Source organism: Crocuta crocuta, unplaced genomic scaffold, assembly GCF_008692635.1.
Source record: "Crocuta crocuta isolate KB4526 unplaced genomic scaffold, BGI_CrCroc_1.0 scaffold95, whole genome shotgun sequence".
Lineage (NCBI taxonomy): Eukaryota > Metazoa > Chordata > Mammalia > Carnivora > Hyaenidae > Crocuta > Crocuta crocuta.
The window spans coordinates 13,639,592-13,649,098 of record NW_027530971.1 but is presented as its reverse complement, the minus strand read 5'-3'; the positions used below and the strand labels follow the sequence as shown (position 1 = coordinate 13,649,098).

Below are 9,507 nucleotides of genomic sequence, written 5' to 3'. Positions count from 1 at the left end.
GTGAGCCAGCACCCCGTCCCCACCCGCCCTGCCCCTCCTTCCTCCGGGCCTTCAGGCTCTGACCCAGCCGCCCTCTCCCCTTTCTGTCTCCACAGTTTGTTGCCTCACGAATTTCAGCAGCAGAAAAGGCGAGTTTATAGAAGAAAAAGATCAAAGTTTTTGCTGGAAGATGCTATTCCCAGTGTTAGTTCCTTGTTTTCTTGCTCTCCACATTCACACACAGGGTCGGCACATTCAGTAGGGATTCCTGTGCAGGAAACTGAGGCTCCCCCACCCTCGCAGGCCCCCGGGACTCTCCCACATCCCTTAAAGGAGAAGCCCATTCCTTGTGCAGCTAAACAAGCAAAAGCTAGGCACTGTGAGGCCCCCGCTCTCTCCCCAGGCTCTCCCACCACTGCTGTCTCTCCCCATGCTCTCCTGAGAGGCCGAAGGGGGCGGGGCAGGGTAGGTAATATCCTCGCCCCCATGGTCCAGTGGGGACAGTGAGTGCCAGGGAGGGCAGGGACTTTTCTGAGGTCGTGCCTCAGCCGGTGGCAGGGCCCAGCCTAGAGCCAGGGCTCCAGAGCTCTCTTTCCTCAGCGGCCCCGCATCCTCGCTGCCGCCCCCCTGTAGGACCAATACTAGCAATGCCGACGGCTCCTGGCACCTGACGGCACCACCGGCCATGCTCCCCAGGCAGGTGTCGCTGTCTACCTTGTACGGTTCAGGTAACCGCAAGCCGAATTGGGCAGGCCACACAGTCAGCTAGAAGACGGGGCTAGAGCCGGTCTGATGTGGCTCCCTGGTCAGACTGGGAATCGAGCGAGTGATGAGTCCTACCCCCGGGAGCCCCAGCCCCCAGAAACCCCATGTGGCCCTTAGCAGAGAGAGGGCAGTGTCGAGGGCGGGTCTGATGCTCCCTGACCCATCCTCCCCCTCCTTCCTGTGTCCACAGAGTGACTTTACCTCAGCCTGGAGCACCAACCACCACCTGGCCAGCATATTTGACTTCTCGCTGGATGAAATTCAGAGTTTGAAAAGGTAGCGAAGCGGGACGTGGCAGAGACGGCTGCTCCGGAGTGTGGGTAGAGGCAAGCAGTGAGACCTCCATTCCCCAGCAATGAAGGAAAGCTCTGGAAAGAGCAAAGCAGAGAGGCTTTCGAGGGAGCGGAAGCTCCCTTGGAGTCATTCCAGTTAAAAGGGTCCATACTACATTCGGCTGCCTGACGGGTCTTCCCACGACAGAGCTTCAGCATAACCTCCTGCTGTTGGTGTGCAGGGCCCGACAGCCGCCTCGCCTGGGCCCTCCCTACCTCTCCAGCCCTGTCCCCCTCCTCCTCCCTGCCCTCACACCTTATGCCAGAATTGCTTTGGCTGCCCTGCATTCCTCCAGGGAGCCTTCCCTGGCCCTCCCCAGGCCGTGCTGGATGCACCTGTCCATGTATTCCCACAGAACCTCATGCTCCGTACACCTACAGGAGGGAATGCACCCCCCGCCATTTTGTTTCGGCAAGTATTAAAGGCCAGCTAGTGCTTCCCGGAGGAGACGGCCTGGGCCCCCGTCCCTCCTTACCAGACACTGACCGTGCAGCTTCAGGGTCCTCCAGTCTCTCTGCACCTCCCCACCTGTTTCTGCGTGGCTGTTACAAGGCTCAAACAGGTGCTGCAAATGAAAGCCCTTTGGGTCTATATAGCACCCAGGTGGCGGCGGCCAGGCTCCTTAGTGCTCCTCTCGCCACCGGGGAGGGCGTGGGGGGGAGGCTTCCTCTAGCGTCCCGAGGCTCCCTGTGCTCCGAAGGCTGGCCGGCCGTGCAGAGGATGGACAGGCAGAGGAGCAGGCCCCCCAGGCACGCTGGTGGGAAGTCCAGCAGAGGGAAGGCGGCTTGGCTGGGCCGAAGGAAGGTCGGGGAGGGGCTCAGGGACGCCTGCAGGGTCCGAAGGGGTGCCGAGGGCCAGTGGCAGGCTCACCCTCTCGTCCCCCGCAGTGCCAGCTCGGGCCAGACCTTCTTCTCTGACGTGGACTCCACGGACGCTGCCAGCTCCTCCGGCTCGGCTTCCACCAGCCTCTCCTACGACTCGAGGTGAGCTTCCCGCAGGATGGGCCCCGTTCCGCCGTCCCCCTGGCCCTTTGCCTCCCACTGGTGCCGTGTGGCTTGTTCTGCGCACTGGGGTCTCAAGCTCGGGGACCGGGACCCTCTGGTTCTGTTGTGGGCATTCAGGTTGCTCTTTATCAGCTGCAGGCTACGTGACGCTTGTCGCTGGGCCCTTCTGGTTCCAGGTTCTTGGCCTCTACAGCCATGATTTTGCGTGTCTCTACCCCTGACTACAGGGTCCCCTGCTTCTTGCCTGTCTAAATCTGGTGTCTGTCTTCTGGGCCACTGAGGAAAAGAGCCGTTGATTTGGAAGCCTGAGGGAGGGGAAATGGCACCCTGCAGGGTCTGGGGTCTGGGAGAGGGACAGCCTGTGTGGCAGCACGAGAGGCTCCTGTAACTATGTGAGGCCACTTGTGTCTTGGTGTCTATTTGCAGGCCTCTCTAGGTGTCTGTCTCTGCTGCCTCTAGAGGGATTTGTAGTTACTTCCTCCAGTTTCTTAGGTTCTCTTCACCAGCTCTTCAGGACTTGGCTTTGGTTTCTAAGTGTGTGGGAACACGTACCTCCTCTTTTGTGTGTNATCCCACCCATCCCCCCACCCCCATCTATCTGACTCCCCAGGGAAGGGGCCTCCCGCAGGACCTCCGAGCTGCACTCGAGGAGGCGCAGTGGTGTTCCCTCCACCTGGGCAGTGCCGAGGTCCTCCGTGGGCAGTGTGTGCTTTAGAGCTGGCCACACCCAGGTTTGCATTCCTGGCTCAGCCACTCACTGGCTGCTGGTTTCTCCCCCTTGGCCTCCTTGGGACCATGGTGAGGACATTGGTGAGATGCTGCATCCCCCGGTGCCTGGCGCCCAGGAGGGCGCTCAGGGAGAGGGACTTGTTGGCATCATGCCACCCCATTCCCGCCTCCCCCCATCCTGCCATAGACGGACAGTGGGCAGCCGCAAGAGGAAGCTGGCAGCCAAAGCGTACGTGCCACTGCGGGCAAAGCGGCGGGCAGCTGAGCCGGGTGGACGCTGCCCCTCAGACAGCAGTGCAGAGGGGGCTCCGGGCCCCGAGCGGCCGGACGAAGGCATTGACAGCCACACGTTCGAGAGCATCAGTGAGGATGACTCGTCCTTGTCCCACCTCAAGTCCTCCATCACCAACTATTTCGGCGCAGCGGGGCGGTTAGCCTGTGGGGAGAAGTACCAGGTGCTGGCCAGGAGAGTCACGCCCGAGGGCAAGGTTCAGTACCTGGTGGAGTGGGAAGGGACCACCCCTTACTGACTAGCCCCAGGGGACGCTGGGGGCCCTGAAACCCACTGAGAGACCCTTCCCTCCAGGCTGGGGTGGGGGAGGAGGGCGGGCCAGCTGCAAGTGACTGGCCAGAGGCCCTCCCAACCCGCCCGGCCCAGGCCTGCGCCTCTCTGCACCCGTTCTGCTCCTGGGCCTCCTCAGGCTCGTCACCCCTCTGCCTGTGTTTCTAAGGTCCCACTGGCTGTCACTCAGTGTCCTCACACACTCCCTCAGACTGTTTACCTGTAACTGAATGTGTGTCCCCTGGCTCTAGGACCCTTTTCCCTGAGGCCCAAGTATTTCTTTGTCTGGTTATGTCCCTTTAGTCTCTCCTACCCCATTTGGGGGTGTGTGTTTACACACCTACGTGTGCATGGCTGTCCTGTGCTGGATCTCGTCACAGCTGACCCCTGGGCAGCCAGTCGTCCCAGGAACCACGCTGTGAGAACAGGAAGCATCAAGTGTGGCTGAAGGTGAAGAGGAGCCTCTCGGAGCTTTTCCCGCCTCCTTTACTGGTCCTCCCCGCTGTGAGAGTGGGAGGCTGCCTCTGTGACAGCCTGTGAGGCAGAGACCCTGGGGCTCTCAGGATCTGAGGGGCCAAGAGGCTGGGTCTTGGCCTCAAGCCTCCAACACCAGAGCCGGTTACTAAGGCTGCAGGTGTCCGCTTCCGAGAGGTCCCAGAAGTTGGCCTTTCCCTGGCCACACCCCCTCATAGTTGCCAAGGAGCTGGTCCTGGCTTTGCTGGAGTGCAGGCAGCCTTGAAAATCCACAGGACAGGGAGAGGAAGTGGGAGAAAAGGAAACCTCAGACGGTCTCCTGTGCCTCCCATACCCAGACCCACCTCACACAGCCCAGTAATACACACTCGCTCAGAAGCTTCCATCCACACGTGTGCTTTCACCCGCGAGGAGTGCACACCACACACATGCGCACCCCAGCTCCCTCTGGCACCAGCCTGGTTCCTGCCCTCTGCTCTCCCACGGCCCCCTTCAGGGGCCCCATGCTGCAACTAAATGTGAAAGGCCAGCTCCTGTCCCCTTTGTCCTGCCCATGAACCAGCTATGACTCCGCAGGGAGGCACGGAAGACAGACACCCTCTTCCTCATTCCCTGCCGTGCCCTGAGATTGACAATCACTTTTTTGGGACAAGTTGCGACTTTTTAAAGGTTTGTGTGGTTCAGTCCCCTTGAAGGGAAGCCTTTGTCAGTGGAGTATAAGTAGAATTCTTAAACTGACATTACAACTGTACCATCTGGAAGGAAACCAAAAATGAGAAGGGGAGGGGACCCCTCATTTTTGCTGCTTCCAGAGGTACTAGAAACTGACTCACTTGATTGGAAGGTAAAAAGAAGTGCCTTGACTAGGATGGGGGTGGACCAGATGGGGACCAGCCTTGCCAGCTGCTAGCAGGCCTGCTGTGCCTGGCTGAGTTCTGCAGGCTGCCAGCTGCGAGGTGGAAGTGGGCGAACAAAGGGGCGGCAGTGGGAGCAGCAGGCATGGGGAGCTGGGTTCTCCCTCACTGTGCCCGGCCCTCCCCACCTGTGCGCCTCAGGGAGTCCGAGATTGTTCAGACGCCCCTTGCCTTAAACCTCAACTCCTATAGTGCCTTTCAGCGGGACCTCACCTCCTGCACGTGGCCCGCCCACTCCCCTCTGCCTCCCCAGCAGGACCCAGGCAGGGCACAGCGGGGGTTGGGTCCAGCTCTCTCCCTTCTCAGCCCCACAGCTGCTGCCACGGAAGCCCCCCACCTGGGCTAGATGGAAGGGGAGCTGAGGAGCCAGCCCCCAGCCCAGCAGGGGTGTGGGACCTGGGATCCAATCTGTGGCTTCCTGCCTGGCTAGAGCTTTCTAGGCTTCTGAGAAAGCACTGGATGAGCCAGGCCTGCCACCATGCACCTGTGCCTTCTCTACTCCCGTTCCAGAGAGGCTCTGGGCCGGAAGAGGGGGTGGGGGTGTCTTCCTCTAAGGCCTGGGAAGGCCACCCTGACTCCACACCCCAGAATTTCATTCATACCAGATCATAGCTGCATTACTGCCAACTGACCTTATAATAACCCTGTGCACCTTTGAAAAGATTTATGGTTTTGAATTGCTGCTTTTAATAACATTTGTTATATTAAAGTTATAATTAATATGTCTGCTTTATAATTTAAAAGCCCCCTTTGAAAAATTAACTATCTTCTCCCGAGTGAATGAACTATCTGTCAGCTGTTGGATACTGGGAGGAATTGTCTGGTTTCTGGTCTTGGTTTTCTGGAAATAGGAGGAATGACAGGACCCTATCTGGCCGCCTGCCACTCCTGCCGCTCCCTCCCTCCCACATTCTCCCCACAGTATTCGTGAGTACCTGATCCACAGGGGCAAAAAATATTAGCTGGAGGCCATGAAGTAAAAGATGAGGAATGACCTTAGAAAGTGACCTTAGTAAAATAGTTAACGTGCAGCCACTCTAAAACTACTTAATTAATGCACACAGGCACACAGTCCTAGGAATCTGGTGGCCAGGACCTGTGCCACCCTGGGCAGGTGCCTTTGCTTTCCTTCCCCTCCAGATGCCAGCAGGAGTCCCTGCTGAATTCAGCTCCCAGGCGTTCGGAGGGAACCCTTCCACATATACATGTGATGTGATGGGTTATTACTTTAAACTCGTCTAAACTTGGAACAGTTTGAAGAGAGAAAAATCGGCATGAAGGGATAAGAAAAAAAATCAGCTCTTAGGGAGGCGCAGGCCACTGGTTCCAATGAATTCTGTAGTTTCAGGAACAAAGTGTAGCCTGTTAATTGCCCTGAGTGTTCATGTGTGCGCTTAAAAATCATTAACTGTGGCTCCCACTTTTTCTACCATGCTTTCTGCTTTGGCCTTTTAGCTGCCCTTAGAACAAAACCACAGTCGAAGCTAGGGTATTAGGGGGTGGGATTATTCTCCGGGGTGAAAGCAATGTGATGGAATGAAACGTTGAGTGGTCTGAGGGATCAAGAGATCTGGGTTCTAGTCCAAGTGCCAAAGTGACCTCCTGAAAACCATGGTCCTGCCCAGGCCAGAGAGGGCCTGGTTCTTCGTAGTCTAGGTTAGTGATTGCAGATTTACAACAAATGTTTTACTTTGGAGTTCAGGAGCAGGAAATTAGAATTCTCAGAAATTTCCTAAATCACAAGTTATTCTTAAAATATTTGGAAGATTTTTCATACTTCCCCTCTATCATCACAGATATCTGAAAAAATTCTAACAGATAGGAATATTAAGCTTAGTAGTATCTACAAACAACTGTAGCCTATAGAGAATATTTAAATACTGGAAACCTCCAAGGAACATTATTGGAGTTTTCAAATAATGTAACATTCAAATATCCTAGCAAGATTAAGAATACATGGAATCACGTGTCAAAATTGCTAAATTAAAATTTATTTTGCTTCCAAAGCTTATTTCTCCAAACAAAGCTCAAAGGATTTGTATAAAGTATACTATGTGTATAAACTTATTTGCACAAATAACTCAGTTTGCAGCAGACAGGGCGAGACAGACACACCGGGGCCATGGCAACAATCGCAAGCAAGACTGACTCGTCGGTAACTATTTCTCTCCTACGTCTCCGGTCCTGGGGCCTCCGCCCTCCACTTGGTGTGTTGGTGTTTCTTGTTCTTTTTTGATTTGATAAAGATAGATTCCTTCAAACTAGTTAACATCTTGATTCTTTTAAGCATTACTATTCACAGATCATTTTAATATTTTTTTTTCACTTCCTCAAGTGATTTTTCTGGGGATTCTGGATTAAACATGCCTTTCCTGAGAAATGCTGGGAAAGAATTCCTGCATGCAGCCACTAATCTCTCAGGTCCACAGAGTGACTCGGGGACAGTGTGGTCCAGGGTAAGTAGGCTGGGAGTCATGCAGACCTGCAGAGTCACGGAACTCCTCTAGACCCATCCCCTGATCTGTAGAACAAACATCCTGTCACCAGCCTCTGGATCTGTGGGGAGAAGTGAACAATGCAGTATGTTTAAGTGCCAGAGTAACTTACTGCATACACGTTTTCAGAACTACTCGCCCGCCGTTTGGAGTTGGCCACAGTAGGCTCTCTGGGCGTTTGGCCTACAAAAGGGTATGTCCAACCTCTCTGAAAGAGGCAGTAAGAGCATCAGATCTAGAATCAGATGTGGGTTCAGAGCCTAGCTCTGCCACTTATGTTAAATGTCACGCTCTCTGATCTCAGGAATCCTCTGCAGGCTGAGGAGAGCACGGAGTTATACCCGGCAGAGAGCTGGCATTTTGTCCTCTCCTCTCCCATTTCCTGCAGGCAACTAGAACACTGAGGCAAAGGAAGTCCACCAAGAAACTTTGCTGTGCAAGTCAGCATAGAACATAACCCAATGAAGGCCAGAGATAGAAAAATCTCCTTTGGAATTAGACCCACTTTAAGAACTTTCAAGGAAAAAAAGCTGGATTTTGCCAATTCGATAAATTAGAAAGTAACTGGGATATAGAGAAAGCTTTATTCAAATCCTTGAAACCTCAAATTGGGACGTATTTGCCAAACCCTGTGCAAGAGATCAAATAGATTCAGACATACTCTTCACGTCAAGCAGCTCACAATGTGGAAGAACCAGGAGGCGGGCTGTAATGCACAAGGATAACAGGAACACTGAGGTGAGAGACTCCTTCCAACCGGGAGGGAGTCTGCCTTGTGAAGGAGCAGCCAGATTTCCCAGGCGTTCCCAGAAAAGGGCACTCCAGGCGGAGGGGTGGGCCTGAACTCGGGAATAACGTCACACAGCATACTGGAGCCATCCACCTGCCACAGTGGGCAAGGAGAGGTGGAAGCTGAAGATGGAAAAAGTGAGTTGAGGCATGGCTGTGAAGGGCCTTGAAAGCCAGACCAAGAGACTGGGCTCTAACCCGAAAGCAGCAGAGGCAGTGGGTCTGGGGTCCCCAAAGCATTTTCAGTACGACCTACCTTACAGCAGGTTTTGCTGTGTATCAGAAACATCTGCTGTAGAAAGTGACATCACCAGTGTCATTCCCTCTGTCCTTCTCCTGAGGTAGCCCCCCACCTCCAAATCCCCACTGGAGCTTTGGAAGGGCCCCAGCCTTAAATCCGTACAAGGTCTTCACAAAAGGGTCCTGGGAAATCCTCCGTTTTATATTTGGAGGAGCTAAGGTTCCAGAAGCACAGCAAGTGTCAGAATTTGAGCCTGGCAATCCCTCTCCACATATCCTTCCCTCTGGGAAGACCCAGGACACCACAGAGGTCTGTCGACCCCCACACAAACTGCCCACAGTCTCCCCAGGGTGGGGTTACCTTGTGACAGATTCGGGGAGGAGGCCTAGGTCAAGTCTTTCTTCTCACCCCAAAGGGCTCTGCCCCCCTGCCCACTTTCGCCTGAGACCCAGAAGCAGGCATAGAAGAGCACCAGACACGGGGTGAGCGGACTTGGCTTTACCATTCTTGACTCGCCACCCCCTTGCTGGACCTCAGTGCAGTTGTTTCCTTCGGTAATCTATAAAATGGAGACTGGCTTAGACCACTGGTTTACCAGCTTTTAACAGAGAAAACTTAAAAAAAATCTTACAAGGGAGCTTAATACATGTAAATGATAAAAGACAGTTACACTGTTGAGGTATGGAGGGAGGTGTCTCAGACCCTTACCCCACCCAGAAAACCGTACCTCAGCTCAGAGGAACAAGTCTGAAAATCCCCAGTCTAGCAGTTCCACAGGGTTCTTTCCTACTTTAGGATGCTCGGTCTCAGTGTTCAAGTGACCAGGTTAGCACCATGGGCTCAGAACCTATGTCTCTAATGAGCAAGGCTCCAGAACCTTCTGATACCTGTCACATTCACGCTAGGGAGGCGTCCAGACCCACTTCCAACCCAGGAGGCTGTGTCTAAGCCCCAATACTCCCGCAGTACTGCCTCCACTCACAAAGCCCATTCCCACCATTCAGGAATAATAAATACCATCTTTGGCTGTAAGAAATAACCCTGCTTGTCCCTGAAATTCCACCATTAGCAATTCATCCTTCTGGATAAAGCGCTTGTCAGCTCCCCTAGAAGGTGATAGTCATCCCACACAGCAGATGAACAGGTCACTAGGTCCATTCTTCCTGCATCCTGGGTGCTCAAGGTAGGCCCAGTGACTACAGCAGAAGATGGCAGATGTCAC

At 54.2% G+C, this 9,507-nt stretch overlaps 1 protein-coding gene across 1 annotated transcript in view; it reads left to right on the top strand.

The window, feature by feature from the left end:
• PHF19 (PHD finger protein 19) overlaps positions 1-7,021 on the top strand; it is a 16,545-nt gene extending 9,524 nt beyond the window's left edge. Inside the window, exons 10-13 of the mRNA XM_077769946.1 lie at positions 96-183; positions 935-1,020; positions 1,965-2,060; positions 2,998-7,021. Of these exons, the coding sequence (XP_077626072.1) occupies positions 96-183; positions 935-1,020; positions 1,965-2,060; positions 2,998-3,340 (613 nt within the window). The 3' untranslated portion in view covers positions 3,341-7,021. The remainder of the gene's footprint in view (positions 1-95; positions 184-934; positions 1,021-1,964; positions 2,061-2,997) is intronic.
• The last annotated feature ends 2,486 nt before the right edge of the window (positions 7,022-9,507 follow it).